This window comes from Lithobates pipiens, unplaced genomic scaffold (assembly GCF_037356315.1).
Source record: "Lithobates pipiens isolate NorthernLeopardFrog02 unplaced genomic scaffold, aLitPip1_a1.2 Scaffold_18, whole genome shotgun sequence".
Classification (NCBI taxonomy): domain Eukaryota; kingdom Metazoa; phylum Chordata; class Amphibia; order Anura; family Ranidae; genus Lithobates; species Lithobates pipiens.
This window is the reverse complement of record NW_027507758.1, coordinates 109,042,238-109,062,324: the sequence shown is the minus strand read 5'-3', so window position 1 is coordinate 109,062,324 and position 20,087 is coordinate 109,042,238. Positions and strand designations below refer to the sequence as shown.

General features: G+C 42.6%; 1 protein-coding gene across 2 annotated transcripts in view; it reads left to right on the top strand.

Moving 5' to 3' along the window:
- The window catches only part of COMMD1 (copper metabolism domain containing 1), a 263,676-nt gene that overhangs the window by 172,189 nt on the left and 71,400 nt on the right, over positions 1-20,087 (top strand). Inside the window, exon 3 of one of the 2 annotated variants that reach the window (XM_077485993.1) lies at positions 1,018-1,328. The exons of the other annotated variant lie outside the window; for it this stretch is intronic. Coding sequence (XP_077342119.1) covers positions 1,018-1,119 — 102 coding nt within the window. The 3' untranslated portion in view covers positions 1,120-1,328. Of the gene's footprint in view, positions 1-1,017; positions 1,329-20,087 lie in introns of those variants that run through there. 2 annotated transcript variants of the gene reach the window in all.

Sequence of the window (20,087 nt, the reverse complement as noted above, 5' to 3'; positions counted from 1 at the left end):
TTGGCAGACTTGTAGTTTCTGTGGCCAGTTCTCTTTAGATGAGAGCTGATTTTTCTAGCAAGTTCAGGCACATTACCAGTGAATAAAAAATAATTTATGTAAAGGAGAACACTGTAAATAGCGGTTTAAAATACATTACAGTGGAACCTTGGTTTACGAGTGATGCGGTAAACGAGCGTTTTGAAAGACGAGCAACTTTTTTTTTATTCTGACTCTGAGAGTGTTGTCTCGCAAAATGAGCAGAATTCAAGCTAATTGGCGGTGCAGTACCACATTTGGCCAGAGGTGCGGGGGCGCCAGGGACACTTGGAGTGGTTCGGAAATAATCGGAATGGCTCGGAAACACTCGGAAATACTCCATTCCTGTGTTTCCGAGGTTTTCCAAGCTGTCCACGGTATTTCCAAGGCTCTACTGCACCCCCACCTCTGGCCACATGCGGTATTGCATGTAATAGAGGTCAATGCGGAACAAATTATTATTCTATGGGGAAACTCGCATTGATATGCAAGTGATTTGGATTACAAGCATTCTCCTGGAACGGATCATGCTCGTGATCCAAGGTTCCACTGTATATTTCTATGCTTCTACCTGAAGTGTTTTACCTGTTGCCTCACTCTTCATTCAGAAGTGTTAAATAATTTGTCTCATCACTCTAACTGGCACTTTTGCAGACAGCTTGATCTGTTAAAGTAAATTGATAAATAACAGACTTACTGGCTGGATTACCAAGTGAAAATAAAGGAATAATGATCCTAAAAGCATATTCCATTTTTGTTTAGGGTAGCATACCACTTGGAGCTTGTGGTGGTGGTGGTGGTTGTGGTGGGGGGTAGTAGAACATAGGTAATAGAATCCAAGCATTATCTTTTGAATAACGTTTTAATTCACAGAACAGGAAACCGAACAGAAGTTCATTCTGAAAACACAGTCTTTAGTTATTTATACCCTGCTTCATAGAGGCTTTTGTGAACCTGTCAAATGCATTTTTTCAGACCTCTCAGTAATCCTTTTTACAGACTGCCTGCTTCTCCGAAGCCCATTCAAAGGACCAGCACATGACTGCTGCTGATAAAGAGACTCATCAGTCTCTGAGCAAGAACCCGCTGAAGACCAGATGATTGAAAAAACGGAACTGTAAACCGAAGTCATATGCTTGTCACTTGATATGGAGAGCACAGCTAGTAATGGACAATAAAGCTTCATTAGAAGATAAGTGCAGGCTTGTTTCTAAATGCTCTTCTTAGATCCCCATTTATAATGATCCTGGTAGAAAATAATGGCAGATGTAGTTTAGAAATTATCCCAGATCTTGTGTTACATGTATCTATAGAACAATTTTAAAGGCGGCCTATGATGTATTTTCAGGAAGTTCAGACTTGTTATTGTACATTTATTTGAAAGTATCTGTTTTGTTGATCTGTCCGCTTCAATTAAACAATAAAAAAAAAAAAATTAAAAATATAGGAAAAATTTGTTCCTCACAGCCACAATTCAGGGTTTGCCTTTCATTGTATAAAAAGAATAAAAATAAAAAGAATTCATTAATCATAGCTTAGGCCAATAAATCCCTTATTGTTCGAATCAAGTTTTATAAAGCTAATGTGAAAAGAACCCAATAAGTGTGCATCCTTGGTATCTGCGGCCAACCTTTCCACCACATCATTCTTAGTAGCAAGGACAAAGCACAGCATCCCTTAACATAATGGGAAATCTGACATAAAAAAAACTATGACACGCTGATGAGTCGTCACGCATAGGAACACAATTTCAGATTTCTCCATTTATGTTATCCAAGCAGAAGACCTTATATTTTGTTGCTTCTCAACCGGTAGGGGAGTACCTATAGACTAGCGTTTGGGAGCCCCTGCTAAAAAAATAATTGAATCTACAAGCACACAATGCATTAGTGTGATCAGAAAGTTGTAAATATAAGGCCTCTTTCACACGGCCGATCCCTTCAGGTCTACCTGTCAGTTTTTCAGGTGGACCTGAACGGATGCTCCATAGAGGTCTATGGAGCATCGGATGTCAACGGTGACATGTCCGCTGACATCTGACCCGTTCTGATCCGAAAAAGGGTGACAGAGGAAAAAGCTATTTTTCCATCCGTCATTGGATCTGGCGATGACGGACTCTGCAATCCGTCGTCCCCCGACCTCCCATAGCTCCCACACTCTGACAGCTCCCTCCGCTGAACAGGAAGATGACAGATCCATCTCGGCACACTGTGCGCTCCGGCGATCCCCGCTGTGCAAGCAGATATCCACGGGGGTGGATCAGCACTGATCCGCCCCGTGTGAAAGAGGTCTTATAGATAAAACAAAGAATGTGAAATATTTAGCATATTTTACACCCAGAGCAGATAATTGTAACACCTCCTGTACCCTGTATATTAGTCATATTTGTAGAAATACTGACTTACATTAATGGTTAGTAGGAGAACAGGTTTTTAAAAAAGTTTTCATTTGGTACACTGTTTTATTATAAAAAATACAGTGTTCTGTTTTTATAATAGGGTGACAAAGCTGAGGGAAAAAAAAAAAACGTTAAAAAAATGTAAAAAAAAGTTTCTATTTTTAATGAATTTAATGTTATATTTTAACAATGTAATTGTATCTGACAGCTACACTATTAAAAATGTGGCTCAGCAAATCAACACTGCACCTTGATGTCTTACATTTTTAATAGTAAAAAAAATGGTCATGCGTGATGGTTTGAGCAACTTTAACAAGGGGCCAATTGTAATGGCTAGACCCTTGGGTCAGAGTATCTCCAAAACTGCAGCTTTTGTGGGATGTTCTCAGTTTGTAGTGGTCAAAAACTACCAAAACTGCACCAAAGAGGTCAAACTGGTGAACCAGCGACAGGGTTATGGGGGGCCAAGGGTCATTGATATATACTCAGTGCTGTTATAGCTCCCGACCCTTCTATCTTCGCTTGGTCTTCCTTCCGGGTTCCCGGACTCCGACTGTATGAATGGCCAGGCCGGAATGATGACACTCCTGCTAAAGCTCTGAAGGTATGGCACGGGTTTACTGTCCCTTTAGAGCACATGTCCCGGTGGTGTCACCGGCTGCATGCTGTGTAAATATCTCCTAAACAGTGCAAGTTTAGGAGATATTCACTGTACCTACAGGTAAGCCTTATTATAGGCTTACCTGTAGTTACAAGTTAAAAAGTGTACTTAAAAGCCCCGTACACACTATCAGATTGTCTGCTGAGTTTTTCCTTCAGATTTACCAAAACCATATAATATGAGGTCAAACCTTAGGAGTTTCAATGTGTATGCAATCAGGCAGGCCCTTCTACTACATGGTTTTGGTAAATCTGAAGGAAAAACTCAGCAGACAATCTGATAGTGTGTACGGGGCTAAAGTGATTGTAAATTCAGAAGGTTTTTTTATCTTAATGCATTCTATGCATTAAGATACCAAGCCTTCTGTGTGCAGCATCCCTCTCAGCCTCCTCTAATACTTACCTGAGCCCCCTCTAGTTACAGCGAAGTTGCATGAGACACTCAACTAGCTTGATGCCAGATACCACAGCATACCTTCATAGGTCTAGTGGAGTTCATGTCTCAACGGGTTATGGTGGGTGGTCAAATGCTATCGCTGATCTGTGTATATGGACTGTGGATGTTCCATCAATAAACTAGGGAACAAAAAGTCGGTGGTTTCTGAAGGAATTGAACGACTTCTATAGGGACATGTAAATAAAATACAGGACCATATAACTTTTGGAGTCAAGTACAACTTTTCCTGTATTTAATTACTATACTTGCCATATTTCTGGAACAACTAGATGGCAAAATAAGCTATTTGGAATCTAGTTCATATTTCACATATGCGATGCAGGATTTTTGTTTAGCCACTTGCCGACCGCTACATGCCGATATATGTTGGCACAATGGCAGCGGTGGGCAAACAGGCTTACCTGTACATCCCCTTTAATTGGCAGGGCTAGCGGGCGTGCCGCGAACAGCATGACCGTGCCCCTGGGTCCCATGGACTCGATGTCCACCGGTGCCCCGTGAGCGTGTCACAGAGCCGCAGAACCGGGAGATGCCTATGTAAACAAGCCATTTCCCCGTTCTGCCTAGTGACATGACAGGGATCTACTGCTCCCTGTTATCGGAGACGGGGGTCGCTGTCATGTCAGTGGTAACCCACCCCCCCCCACAGTTAGAATCACTCCCTAGGACACCCTTAACCCCTTGATTGCCCCCTAGTGTTTAACCCCTTCCCTACCAGTGTCATTTACACAGTAATCAGTGCATTTTTATAGCACTGATCACTGTATAAATGACAATGGTCCCAAAATAGTGTAAAAAGTGTCCGATGTGTCTGCCATAATGTCGCAGACGCGATAAAAATTGCAGATCGCCACCATTACTAATAAAAAAATAATAATAAAAATGCCATAAAACTATCCCCTATTTTGAAGGCGCTATAACTTTTGCGCAAGCCAATCAATATACGCTTATTGTGTTTTTTTTTGTTTTTTTACCAAAAATATGTAGAAGAATACATATCGGCCTAAACTGATGGAAATATATATCCCATTTTTTATTTTTTATTTTTTTTGGGGGGGGGGGGTATATATTAACCAGTTGCCGACCGCCGCACGACGATGTACGTCGATAGCATGGCACGGGCAGGCATATTGGCGTACATGTACGTCCCTTGCCTCCCGCGGGTCGGGGGCCCGATCGGGCCCCCGCCCGGTGCCTGCGGCGGTCGGTATTCGTGCGGGAGCGATCCCGGACGAGGGGACGGCCATTCGTTCATGGCCACCCCCTCGCGATCGCTCCCGACGAATAGGAATCCCCCGTGACATCACTTCCTCTCCTGTAATGTAAACACAGGAGAGGAAGTGATGTATTCTCTCCTCCGTGTCGGTATTTTTCGTTCCGACACGGAGGAGAGCGGATCGGTGAGTTGCACCAACACTCTACACACACAGTAGAACATGCCAGGCACACTCACACCCCCCCTTTACCCCCCGATCACCCCCCCAATTACCCCTGCCCCCCAGTCACAGTGACACCAATGTCATTTTTTTTTTTTTTTTTTTTTTTTTTTGCATTGGTGTCATTTGTGACTGTAATAACTGTTAGGGCAGTTAGAGTTAGCCCCCTTTAGTTCTAATGTACCCCCCTAACCCCCCCAATAAAGGTTTAACCCCGTGATCACCCCCCGTCGCCAGTGTCACTAAGGCTGGGTTCACATTGCAGCGGTTTATGAGAACGAATGTGATTCGCACCGCACTGCAGTGCAAATCACATCCGATCTCTGTGCGATTCGAGTTCAGCCATTCGCCGCACCCGCCACACCCGCCGCACCCACCGCAAATTCGCACGGGACCCTTTTTTTGGCTCGCAGCAGAATCGGATCGCATGGGTGTTCACACCATGCGATCCGAGTTTGCAGATCGCACTGCGATATGCGAACTGATCTGGGGGTGTCAGTAACATTTCACTGACACTCCCAGCAGTTCGCATAGGGCAGTGTGAACTGCCGCCGGGAGGCATGCGATGCGGGAACCCGCCGCGGATTTGCGGCGTTTCCGCATCGCTCCAGTGTGAACCCAGCCTAATAAGCGATCATTTTTCTGATCGCCGTATTAGTGTCACAGGTGACGCTAGTTAGGCAGGTAGGTATTTAGGTTCGCCGCAGCTTTTTATAGCGCCGGGGACCCCCATATACTACCGCATAAAGCCCCCTGATTGCCCCCTAGTTAACCCTTTCACCAGTGATCACCATATAACTGTTACAGGTGACGCTGGTTGGTTAGTTATTTTTTATAGTTTCAGGGCACCCGCCATTTATTACCTAATAAAGGTTTAACCCCCTGATCACCCGGCGGGTGTCATTTGTGACTAATAACTGTTAGGGCAGTTAGGGTTAGCCCCCTTTAGTTCTAAGGTACCCCCCTAACCCCCCCAATAAAGGTTTAACCCCGTGATCACCCCCCGTCGCCAGTGTCACTAAGGCTGGGTTCACATTGCAGCGGTTTATGAGAACGGATGTGATTCGCACCGCACTGCAGTGCAAATCACATCCGATCTCTGTGCGATTCGAGTTCAGCCATTCGCCGCACCCGCCACACCCGCCGCACCCGCCGCAAATTCGCACGGGACCCTTTTTTTGGCCCGCAGCAGAATCGGATCGCATGGGTGTTCACACCATGCGATCCGAGTTTGCAGATCGCACTGCGATATGCGAACTGATCTGGGGGTGTCAGTAACATTTCACTGACACTCCCAGCAGTTCGCATAGGGCAGTGTGAACTGCCGCCGGGAGGCATGCGATGCGGGAACCCGCCGCGCATTCGTGGCGTTCCCGCATCGCTCCAGTGTGAACCCAGCCTAATAAGCGATCGTTTTTCTGATCGCTGTATTAGTGTCACAGGTGACGCTAGTTAGGCAGGTAGGTATTTAGGTTCGCCGCAGCTTTTTATAGTGCCAGGGACCCCCATATACTACCGCATAAAGCCCCCTGATTGCCCCCTAGTTAACCCTTTCACCAGTGATCACCATATAACTGTTACAGGTGACGCTGGTTGGTTAGTTATTTTTTTATAGTTTCAGGGCACCCGCCATTTATTACCTAGTCTCACTAGTGTACCCCTAAATTTAGGGGTGTCTACTTTCCAAAATGGGGTCATTTGGGGGGGGTTTGTGCCATCTTGGCATTTTATGGCCTTCAAAACTGTAACGCCCTTAGAAAGCCTGAAGGCGGTGCTTGGTTTTCGGGGCCCCGTACGCGGCTAGGCTCCCAAAAAGTCCCACATATGTGGTATCCCCGTACTCAGGAGAAGCAGCAGAATTTATTTTGGGGTGTCATTTCACATATGCCCATGGCATGCGTGAGCAATATATCATTTAGTGACAACTTTGTGAAAAAAAAAAAAAAAAAAAAAAAGTTTGTAATTTTCCCGCAACTTGTGGCAAAATATAAAATATTCCATGGACTCAACATGCCTCTCAGCAAATAGCTTGGGGTGTCTACTTTCTAAAATGGGGTCATTTGTGGGGGTTTTGTGCCATCTTGGCATTTTATGGCCTTCAAAACTGTAATAGGTAGTGAGAAGTGAACTCAAAAATGTACGCCCTTAGAAAGCCTGAAGGCGGTGCTTGGTTTTCGGGGGCCCCGTACGCGGCTAGGCTCCCAAAAAGTCCCACATATGTGGTATCCCCGTACTCAGGAGAAGCAGCAGAATTTATTTTGGGGTGTCATTTCACATATGCCCATGGCATGTGTGAGCAATATATCATTTAGTGACAACTTTGTGAAAAAAAAAAAAAAAGTTTGTAATTTTCCCGCAACTTGTGGCAAAATATAAAATATTCCATGAACTCAACATGCCTCTCAGCAGCTTTTTATAGCGCCAGGGACCCCCATATACTACCGCATAAAGCCCCCTGATTGCCCCCTAGTTAACCCTTTCACCAGTGATCACCATATAACTGTTACAGGTGACGCTGGTTGGTTAGTTATTTTTTTATAGTTTCAGGGCACCCGCCATTTATTACCTAGTCTCACTAGTGTACCCCTAAATTTAGGGGTGTCTACTTTCCAAAATGGGGTCATTTGGGGGGGGTTTGTGCCATCTTGGCATTTTATGGCCTTCAAAACTGTAACGCCCTTAGAAAGCCTGAAGGCGGTGCTTGGTTTTCGGGGCCCCGTACGCGGCTAGGCTCCCAAAAAGTCCCACATATGTGGTATCCCCGTACTCAGGAGAAGCAGCAGAATTTATTTTGGGGTGTTATTTCACATACGCCCATAGCATGTGTGAGCAATATATCATTTAGTGACAACTTTGTGTAAAAAAAAAAAAAAAATTTTTTTTTTTGTCATTATTCAATCGCTTGAGGCAAAAAAATAAAATATTCAATGGGCTCAACATGCCTCTTATCAATTTCCTTAGGGGGTCTACTTTCCAAAATGGGGTCATTTGGGGGGGTTTTGTACTGCCCTGCCATTTTAGCACCTCAAGAAATGAGATAGGCAGTCGTAAACTAAAAGCTGCGTAAATTGCAGAAAACGTACCTTAGTTTGTAGATGTGACAACTTTTGCGCAAACCAATAAATATACAATTATTGACTTTTTTTTTACCAAAGACATGTGGCTGAATACATTTTGGCCTAAATGTATGACTAAAATTGAGTTTATTGGATTTTTCTAATAACAAAAAGTAGAAAATATCATTTTTTTTCAAAATTTGCGGTCTTTTTACGTTTATATCGCAAAAAATAAAAATCGCAGAGGCAATCAAATACCATCAAAAGAAAGCTCTATTTGTGGGAAGAAAAGGACGCAAATTTTGTTTGGGTACAACATTGCATGACCGCGCAATTACCAGTTAAAGCAGCGCAGTGCCAAAGTGTAAAAAGACCTCTGGTCATTTACCAGCAAAATGGTCCGGTCTGAAAGTGGTTAAAGTAAAAAAATTTACGCTATTTTTTCACAAAAAATAAAAACCGCAGAGGCGATCAAATACCACCAAATGAAAGCTTTATTTGTGGGGAAAAAAGGATGTCAATTTTGTTTTGGTAGGAATTTTTAATAAAGTATATATTTTTCCGCTCCACCCAAAAGGGGAAGCTTTGCCTGTTTGCTTCCTCCCTCCGCTGCCACATTCGGGGGGGGGGGTTGTCTTGTCTTGACAGTTACCTGCTCCCACTTCAGTCTGATCTCGCCGTGGCAAACTCAGACAAAAGTGTGGCCCCCCCTCCTCATTCCCCCCACTGTCGGGCCATTGAAAAAGCGATTAGTGCATGCACATTAGGGAGCCAGCTGTGTTCACGGCTGGTTTCCCTTAGCCGAGATGGCGGTGCTGGCAACAGAGCTGATTGAAAAAATTTTCTCAGTTGAAGACACCACTGGATTCGTGGACAGGTAAGTGTCCTAATATTAAAAGTCAGAAGCTACAGTATTTGCATCTGCTGAATTTCTTCTAAAGGAGCCTGGAGCTCCTCTTTAAATGGTGGCAGTATTCACAGTTTGTTTTGGTGATAGCCCAGCTCAATTACATTTGGAACTTGAACTTGGAACACAGAGCTGAGGACGCTCGTCTCACCTCCACGTGCTGGTGCCTAAGTGGCCAATTAGTAAGTGCCAGAGCTGTCATATGGTGGGAAGGTGAGTAAGTCACATTAGCCACGGTACCCAGAAGTAGAAGATAGGTCTCTTTGCTCCTGGCTGTAAATGGATTGATGCATGGACGAAGTGAAGGTTCACTTTTCAATGTGGAATGAAAGCAATGAAATGTTTCTTGGTTAGCATTCCCTTTTCTCGCAGATGTTTTTTTTTTCTCTCTCCAAGTGCTTTCTGTTTTATTTAGATCGGCTTGAATTCGATTTGCAATGACTCATTCAGCTACCACAATTTGCCTGTGTGGTCAACAGCAGGGATGAAAAAGCATACAGTGAAATGAGAACAAACGCAGGGTTGAAAGACCTCTACATGAAGACTGACATATTTTACTTGCGTGTCCTGTGTGGAAAGATCTGGAAGCTTTGGCAGCAGAACAAGCTCTGCTGTACAGTTGGGCTTGTTATGCTGAGAAACTTTTTTTTAACATTTACTACACTGACGGGGCTGTTTAGGGTCTCTCTGTGTTTGTGCCAGTTCACAGGAACTTGAGCAAAATAAATAAATAAAATTACAGATCCAGTAGCTGGTTGACTTTCCACTTTGTATAATTGAAAAAATTGCCGCCGTTTTGTCTAGCTTTATAATTCAGAATTCCTGTTCAGCAGGACTGGATTTCAACACAGCCAACATAGGCTGTGGCCTCGGGCGGTAGGGCTGCCAAGGGCAGCACACAGCCACCCAGAACATTATGTTGCTGTCAATAACACATTACTGATGATTAAAAGATTCCACAAGATGGCCTTGACAGGCCTTGAATAAATTCACATAATACAAAGGCTTCTGTGATTGGGCATGAGAATATGAGGGGCAGGCATAGCAGCTGCATTGACTTGAGATCAGAAGGTACAGCATTGGAACCCCCCAGAACTATAGTACAGTGCCTTGCGAAAGTATTCGGCCCCCTTGAACTTTTCAACCTTTTGCCACATTTCAGGCTTCAAACATAGAAGCTGATATAACATTTTTATTTTTTGTGAAGAATCACCAACAAGTGGGACACAATTGTGAAGTGGAACGAAATCTATTGGATTTTTGAAACTTTTTTAACTAATAAAAAAATTAAAAGTGGGGCGTGCAAAATTATTCGCCCCCCTTGCGTTAATACTTTGTAGAGCCACCTTTTGCTGTGATTACAGCTGCAAGTCACTTGGGGTATGTCTCTATCAGTTTTGCACATCGAGAGACTGAAATTCTTGCCCATTCTTCCTTGCAAAACAGCTCGAGCTCAGTGAGGTTGGATGGAGAGCGTTTGTGAACAGCAGTTTTCAGCTCTTTCCACAGATTCTCGATTGGATTCAGGTCTGGACTTTGACTTGGCCATTCTAACACCTGGATACGTTTATTTGTGAACCATTCCTTTGTAGATTTTGCTGTATGTTTGGGATCATTGTCTTGTTGGAAGATAAATCTCCGTCCCAGTTTCAGGTCTTTTGCAGACTCCAACAGGTTTTCATCCAGAATGGTCCTGTATTTGGCTGCATCCATCTTCCCCTCAATTTTAACCATCTTCCCTGTCCCTGCTGAAGAAAAGCAGGCCCAAACCATGATGCTGCCACCACCATGTTTGACAGTGGGGATGGTGTGTTGAGGGTAATGAGCTGTGTTGCTTTTACGCCAAACATATTGTTTTGCATTGTGGGCAAAAAGTTTGATTTTCATCTGACCAGAGCACCTTCTTCCACATGTTTGGTGTGTCTCCCAGGTGACTTTAGACGAGACTTTTTATGGATATCTTTGAGAAATGGCTTTCTTCTTGCCACTCTTCCATAAAGGCCAGATTTGTGCAGTGTACAACTGATTGTTGTCCTATGGACAGACTCTCCCACCTCAGCTGTAGTTCTCTGCAGTTCATCCAGAGTGATCATGGGCCTCTTGGCTGCATCTCTGATCAGTCTTCTCCTTGTCTGAGCTGAAAGTTTAGAGGGACGGCCAGGTCTTGGTAGATTTGCAGTGGTCTGATATTCCTTCCATTTCAAAATGATTGCTTGCACAGTGCTCCTTGGGATGTTTAAATCTTGGGAAATCTTTTTGTATCCAAATCCGGCTTTAAACTTCTCCACAACAGTATTACGGACCTGCCTGGTGTGTTCCTTGGTCTTCATGATGCTCTCTGTGCTTTCAACAGAACCCTGAGACTATCACAGAGCAGGTACATTTATACAGAGACTTGATTACACACAGGTGGATTTTATTTATCACCTTCAGTCATTTAGGACAACATTGGATCATTCAGAGATCCTCGCTGAACTTCTGGAGTGAGTTTGCTGCACTGAAAGTAAAGGGGCCGAATAATTTTGCACGCACCACTTTTCAGTTTTTTATTTGCTAAAAAAGTTTAAAATATCCAATAGATTTTGTTCCACTTCACAATTGTGTCCCACTTGTTGGTGATTCTTCACAAAAAATAAAAATTTTATATCTTTATGTTTGAAGCCTGAAATGTGGCAAAAGGTTGAAAATTTCAAGGGGGCCGAATACTTTCGCAAGGCACTGTAGTAGCTGTCTTCAGGGAGCTCTACAAACCTTTAGATGTAAATAATAGAAGGTACACAGATACCAGTCAGTGAAGTCAGTGCCAGTGAAGTCCACTAATACAGTTTCATGTGATGGGAAGCTGTATCCCGTTCCAATGCTCTTAAAAAAAAAAAAAAAAGTACAGAAGCGAGTTCAGCTATATAACTGTATGGCTGAATTTGCGTTGCACAGCCATCACATGTGATCGGCACAGCAATGCAATGCGAATCACATGCGATGTCTGTGTTTGCAATAGTGTGAACCTGGTCGTGAGAGCAACTGATAGTGCCATCATGTAATGACCGATAAATCGTTCAATGGACATAAATGAATCCATTTTTGTTTTTTACATATACCTAGTGCAAACAATTCAGACGGAAAACGCATTAACCTTTCAATTCATCATTCGGCAGAATATTTCCAAACTTGTCCTTTGTTTTTTCGGCTCAAAAATGTCCCAACGATTATCAATTTTGTGCTCGTTAACTGGCTGAAAAATGAACGAACTGTCAAAATGACCGAATGTCGGACGATTTTTCATATAATGTATGGCCAGTATAAGTCAAAAATCCAGAGCACGCATTTTTACAAGATTGAAGTCATTACACCTCCTCTGCACCGCTACAACCTACTTGTTACAGGTCACGGAATCTGAAAAGTGTTGCTGATAATAGCGGAGCATTTTCAGGAGAGGCAATGCCAACCTACTTATTTCTCTCAGTACAGCTTTGTCCATTACTAATCCCTGTTTAAAAGTTGTTGTTTTTTTTTTTTTCTTTCTTTCTGCATTTCCATGACAACGCAGTTTTTATGTCATAAAACATTAAGAAATGCATTAGCTAAATTGTGCACTTTAATGACAGCGCACACAAAAAAGCCATTAATGAGCTTTTCGCTGTCCTGTAATTTCATCTGAAGAAAATTCTTAATATTTAATGTGTGGTATTCACAGTCTATCTCTAAGATTTCCGTCTGGATAACTATTTCACGCATAACATAATATAAACAATTAAAGAGTAGTTAAAGTTCACAGAAACTGACTAACGCATGAGAAAATACATGGGATTAAACATAATAATGGATATGCTGTTATAAAGGTGTTTACATTTTGTCATTCATCATAAATACCCCCTGTCCATAGTATAAACAATTGTTTAAAGCTGAATCCATGCTGCATATTAAAATAACACCATTTCATTTTAGATATTTTATTTTTTCATTATTTTATGCTCAGTTGATTTAGGAGCATAGCATAATTATAAAACAGTAAGTGCATGCGTTTGAACCATTTCAGCCCCGAAAGAATTTACCGCCTTCCTGACCAGAGGACTTTTTGCGATTCAGCACTGCGTCGCTTTAACTGACAATTGCGCGGTCGTTCGACACTGCACCCAAACAAAATTGACATTCTTTTTCCCCCACAAATAGAGCTTTCTTTTGGTAGTATTTGATCACCCCTGCGATTTTTATTTTTTGTGCTATAAACAAAAAAGAGTGACAATTTTGAAAAAAACACATTATTTTTTACTTTTTGCTATAATAAATATCCCCCAAAAATATATAAAAAAAACTATTTTTTTCCTCAGTTTAAGCCGATACATATTCTTCTACATATTTTTGGTAAAAAAAAAATGCAATAAGCGATTATTGATTGGTTTGCGCAAAAGTTATAGCATTTACAAAATAGGGGATAGTTTTATGGCTTTTTTTTTTTTTTTTAATGGCGGCGATCAGCGATCGCGATCAGCGGCATTATGGTGGACACATCGGACATTTTTGACACATCTTTGGGACCATTGTCATTTATACAGCAATTAGTGCTATACAAATGCACTGATTCTTTTGTAAATGACACTGGCAGTGAAGGAGAGACCGCCTGGCCGTATATGTACATTGGCTGGGTGGGAAGTGGTTAAATAAGCCTTGCTGGAGGTAAATGTCTTTTTTGCATGTGTGCGCTGTAATATTTTATTCCATTCAGACACTAAGCCGTGGCTCGGCCTGCCCCCTCTCTCTCCTCATTGGCTCACTGACTTTGATAGACAGCAGTGGGAGCCAATGCCACCGGCTGCTGTGTCTCAGCCAATCAGGAGGGAGACTTTGTGGCTCTCGTGCAACATTGTTGGATTGAGAGGGAGCGCAGGTAAGTATTAAGGGGCCCATGACAGTCCTTGGCACCCTCTCAGGTGAGCACAGTGCTGCATTCTGGAACCCGTGAGTATCTGTTTATTAAAAGTCAGCAGCTACAGTGTTTGTAGCTGCTGACTTTTAATTTTCAGTAATATGACTGGAGAACCACTTTAAAGGATAAGTTCACCTTTACAAAAATAAATAAATAAATGCACATTTTTTTATGTAAAAAGAAATATACATTTTTATTTTTTGTAAAGGACCTGTAAAGCATTACACCCACAATGCCATGGTCCTGCAGACTTTTTGTGTATCTGTCTGGCCATATCGTCGATATGGCCAGTCAGACAGCCAGTCAAGTTTCTCCACCCCAAACTCGCTCATCCATGTTATTTTGGAACTTGCTTTGTGCACTGGTGCGCAGTCATGTTGGAACAGGAAGGGGCCACCCCCAAACTGTTCCCACAAAGTTGGGAGCATGAATTTGTCCAAAATGTCTTGGTATTCTGAAGCCTTCAATTCCCTGCACTGGGACCCTACCTCCCAACTTTCCGAGATGGGAACGAGGGACACCTGTTAGCAGGGCAGGACTTGGGGTAGTGGAGGCCACTGGGCTTGAGTTACTTTTGGGCCCTACCTTCTATACATTACCGTATTTATCGGCGGCATATAACACAAGTTTAGGAGGGAATTTGTAAGGAAAAAACTTTTAGGAGGGAAGTTTAAGGTAAAAACTTGCATTTAAATGCCCATCAATGCAGCCTTGTCAGTGTCCATCTGCAGCCTTGCCCATCCATCTGCAGTCTTGGCCAGTGTCATTGCAGCATTGTCAGTGTAGCCTTGTCATTTGCAGCCTTGCCCCAGTGTCATTTGCAGCCTTGTCATAGCAGTCTTGAAGGTGGCTCTCGGGTCCTCTCAGCGGTGTAACAACATATTCAGCGACCCATCGCAGTTTGCTATGGAAGTGACGTTCTGTTGCCGCCATCTTGGTACACCCCACACTCGTCCATAGTAAGAATACACTAAGAAGGGGTAAAGCGGACATGTTACACCCACCGGAGTTTTGCATTTTACACTTACAGCGTCGCATGACCACGCAATTGTCAGTTAATGCGGCACAGTGCCATATCACAAAAAATGGCCTGGTCATTAAGGGGGAAATTCTTCCAGTCCTTAAGTGGTTAAAGTAAAATTATACAAAAAATATATATATTTTTAAACCTGCAAGGGCTTTTTCTTAACCACTATTATTGCTTTATACTGGCTTTTGTTATTTTCAAATGTAGCAATTTTTTGAAACATGAAAAGTGCATTTTATATACAACTATATAGATCAGACCAAAATGAGGGGGAAAGAGGGACATTGTTCCAAATCGGGGACTAAGGGGCCAAGCCCAACTCCTGAAAAACAACCCCACAACACAATTCCCTCTACCAAATGATTTGGACCAGAGCACAATCAAGGTCCATAAAGAAATGAATGAAGGAGTTTTGGGTAGAGGAACTTTACTGGCCTGCACAAAGTCCCGACCTCTACTTTGGGATAAAATAGAGTGGAAACTGTGAGCCAGGCCTTCTCGTCCACAATGCCTGACCTCACAAGTCTGCTTCTGGAAGAATAGTAAAACTTTCCCATAGACACACTCCTTAATCTTGTGGACAGCCTTCCCAGAAGAGATGAAGCTGTTATAGCTGCAAAGAGTGGGCCAACGCAATATTGAACCCTACGGACTAAGACTGGGATGCCGTTAAAGTTCATGTGCGTGTAAAGGCAGGCGTCCCAACACTTTTGACAATATATAGTACATGTAATTTCAGCTGCTTGTCTGAAGTTCCATTTTAAAATGGAAAAATACTTAAAACATTTTTGGGGACATAGTAAGTTTGCATTTGATTGCAGCCAGGATATTTTTTTGTACCTCACAGCACACACTTGCACACTAGTATGAGGGTGAATGTCCTGTAAAGATCTGCAATGAAGTCTGTTATTTTGGTGGACATTTTTGGACTAGTAAGCAATGGGCCTGATATTTCCTACCCAGCCAGGCCACTTTTGCCCAACGTTTCCTGCCAATTGATTTAATGTTATTGAAATCAAAGTTTTCGCAATGCCTGTCAAGGAATACCTCTTAGATTTAGCATAAACACATCTTCTTCTTTATTTCTTTTATTCAACTACATATAAAGTATATCAGTGCATTTAAACCTGCTAATTAAAAATGATGCCTTAAAGGATTTCTGCTCTGTAGAAAAGATGGACCTGTAATACTGATTCATTCATGTTACGTCTTGTGAATGCTTACCCGGCAGCTAGCCTAAACCCAACAAACTCTTTCCAGCCTTAATGGCTTATTTTTAGCTTTGATGTCGAAGCCGAGGGGAACAACACCATCCGTGATCTGGCAGTAGCTCCAGGGTCTTCAATAAACACACAACCAAGAGCTGAAAAATCCTATGATCTGGGACTGGAGGGGACCCAACATTGCTAATTAGAGAAGTTCAATCCTAGGAGTTTGGTGTCCAAAATTAGCAGTCTGGTTTTATTCAATGTACGGTAGTTTGTTTTCCTAATTCTAAATATTTCTAGTCTTTCCCACAGAACTTGGTAAGCACAAGCAGTGGTTCTCACACTGGATATGCATACCTCCCAACTTTCTAAAAATGGGGACACCTATTAGCAAAAGTATATAGACATAGGATACACCCCCTGCCACGCCCCCTTAACCACTTAAGCCCCGGACCAATTTGCAAACAAAGGACCAGGCCCCTTTTTTGCGATTCGGCACTGCGATTCTTTAACTGACAATTGCGCGGTCGTGCGACGTGGCTCCCAAACAAAATTGGCGTTCTTTTTTCCCCACAAATAGAGCTTTCTTTTGGTGGTATTTGATCACCTCTGCAGTTTTCATTTTTTGCGCTATAAACAAAGATTAGGCGATAATTTTGAAAAAAAATTCAATATTTTTAACTTTTTGCTATAATAAATATCCCCCAAAAATATATAAAAAAAACATTTTTGTTCCTCAGTTTAGGCTGATACATATTCTTCTACATATTTTTGGTAAAAAAAAATCGCACTTAGCGATTATTGATTGGTTTGCGCAAAAGTTATAGCGTTTACAAAATAGGGGATAGTTTTATAGCATTTTTATTAATATTTTTTTTTACTAGTAATGGCGGCGATCAGCGATTTTTATTGGGACTTCTACATTATGGCGGACACATCGGACATTTTTGACACATTTTTGGGACCATTGTCATTTATACAGCAATCAGTGCTATTTAAATGCACAGATTCCTGTGTAAATGACACTGGCAGTGAAGGAGTTAACCACTAGGGGGCGGGGAGGGGTTAAGTGTGACGTGTGTGTGTTTCTTTTGTGTAAATGTGTAAATGACACTGGCAGTGAAGGAGTTAACCACTTGGGGGGCGTGGCGTGGCATGTGACGTCACTGATCATCTTTCCCTATAACAGGGAACAGACGATCGGTGACGGCCATACTAGGAAGCACTGCGACCCGATTGCGGGACAGCAGCGGCGATCGGGTCCGCAGGTCCCGCTCCCACGGAGCTCAGGACCGGGTCGCCTGCGTGCCGGCAGCGGCGTGTGCGACCCACGGCTGGGCACTTAAAGAGCGACATACCTGTACATTGATGTGCCCAGCCGTGCCATTCTGCCAACGTAAATGTGCAGGAGGCGGTCCTTAAACGGTTAAAGGAGGATCATATAAAAAAAAAATGGTTAAACTCACAAGTGCTTTTTGCCACTACTGTTCCTTTATATTGGCTTTTAGTATTTACAAATGCAGCAATTTAGAAATTAGATGAAAAGTTTAGCACTGGGAAACACTTTTTGAAAGATAAATAGTGCATTTCATATACAACTATATAGATCAGACCAAAATGAGAGACAGATGAGGAGGAATGAGGGACATTGCTCAAAATCAGGGACAGTCCCTCGAAATCAGGGACAGTTGGGAGCTATGGATATGGAATAGGCAACAAGTTTCAAAACTAGGAAAGAAAACGAAACAATTCACTTTCTGCAAAATTTTGGATATGTTTATTTTAATAAAAAATGTCAGGTTCACATTTATCCATGTCTGCATTTTAGTGTGGCTTTTACTGTATGTTGTAGCACTTTGACAAGTTTTTAAATTAGGTGTTGCAGTATTATTTGATGTACTAATAAGCAGTTTCATGCATCATGCATTTTTGATTTGCCTGGAAAGGATCGCTTTCTTGCAGTGACTTCATTGTTGTAGACTCTGGATGGATCTAATTTCAGGGGCTGGCAACACATTAGAAGTCATTAAAATGCACTATGCGTGCCATAGACTTTTATAGGCGTCACAGTGCATAAAAATGCCAAAAAAAAAAGAACATACCGTATTTATTGGCGTATAACACGCACATTCATTTTAAGAAGGAAGTTTCAGGAACAAAACGTAAATTTTAAATAAGGAACTTTGAAGCAAAATAAGGGTCGGTGCCCATCTGCAGCCTCAACAAGTGCAATTAATGCAGCCTCATCAGTCCACATCAATGCAGCAGCCTCACCATTGCCATCAATGCAGCAGCCTCACCATTTCCTTCAGTGCAGCAGCCTCACCATTGCCATCAATGCAGCAGCCTCACCATTGCCTTCAGTGCAGCAGCCTCACCATTGCCTTCAGTGCAGCAGCCTCACCATTGCCATCAGTGCAGCAGCCTCACCATTGACATCAATGCAACAAGGGGGACGGGACGAGCTCCGACAGATTACCTACAGTGAGAATCTCCTATGATAGACAGAACAGTGGTCCAATGGATTCCCAGGAGACGGGACTTCCTATTACAGAGGCCGCCAAATAAACAGGAGATTCTCACTGTATGTAATCTGACAGTGCTCCCCCCCCCCCAAGGCAGCTATAATTGAAGTATTGGCGCATAACACGCATACGCTATTTGCACCTGATTTTCAGGGTGACAAGTGCGTGTTATACACCAGTAAATACAGTACCTTATTTTTCAAAACCGCGCAACGCATACAATTGATGTGAACAGCCCCACTGTTCTGCATTCTGATGCGTGCACTAAAACATGGAGGTATAAGCAGAGTTTTATTTTCAAACCTTGTTTACTACAGGTATGTATTAGAATTAATTGCATGTATTTTACTTAGGTACTTGAATTTGTCTTGATAAAAACCTTATGTATTCTGCACTGTAGGCTGGGAATAGAAGGGCAAACACATGGAACTGACCTGGGCTTTGTTGCTTTATTTAATGTTCTCTGAGCATGCTTACAGGAGGGAAGAGTACACATATGACCTCAATATTCATTTGTGCTGCAGTCTCCATTGCTTTCTATTAAAGGGCTGCCATCACAGTTGGGAAATAGATGGATTTTCCAAAGGATTGAATGGAAATTGAGACAGGCATGCACAGGAACAGGACCTGACCGGGAGCTTTTTAGTAAATAGACTGTGTAGAAAAGATTTTGGAGAAACGGGAACAGATAAATGTAAGCCTTGGGTTGGGGGGCACTATAAAAGATAACCATATTGACAGTAAAGTAATGCCTTAACTATAATAGAAAAAGTGGAATCTACCTTCTGCTTGGGCTACAGACATGCATGAATCACAAAGGTGGCAAGATCTTAAATATTCTGGCATTAAAACGAATTATGTTTTGCAATTTAGCTTCATGTTTAGCTTTTCAGCTTTATTGCAAATGTGCTGCTGTGAAAGTTGGTGGGGAGTTTAAATGAAATCTTTTGCTTTGCTCCGCTTCACTTCATTCCCCCATCCATGCTCAACTGCGTGGATGGAAGAATGTACAACAGCCACTCTAAATCAAGGCTCCATGTAATCTTAGGCCAGCCATAGGTGAAGCAAAGTTCTGTGGATGCAGGAGTGAAGTTTCCTCGATTCCCCTATCAACACAGTGTTGACAGGGAAATCTCAGTGTTGACTATTACAGCCGTTAGTATTAATCCCATGTACAGTCCAGCAGGCTGGTTCTACCCAAGTTGTTCAATCAACTTTGGTACCTTCAGCCTGCCCATACATGGCTCGAATCTCGGCCGGTTCAGCGTCTATGCCTGGCCTTAGGATTCCTCCAGAAGTTGCTGGGGGTTCTTTGAGCAGTGGCTGACTGACCTCCCATCTGATGGTGCCCAAATAGTTTCATGGCAGAGCCAATGGCTGGACACCAGTGATCTTTTTAGCTATCGGTAAGGGTGGCATTGTGTGTGACCCACTGTAAGTGGGTTGTCCTTCTCAATGTAAGCTGCATTCT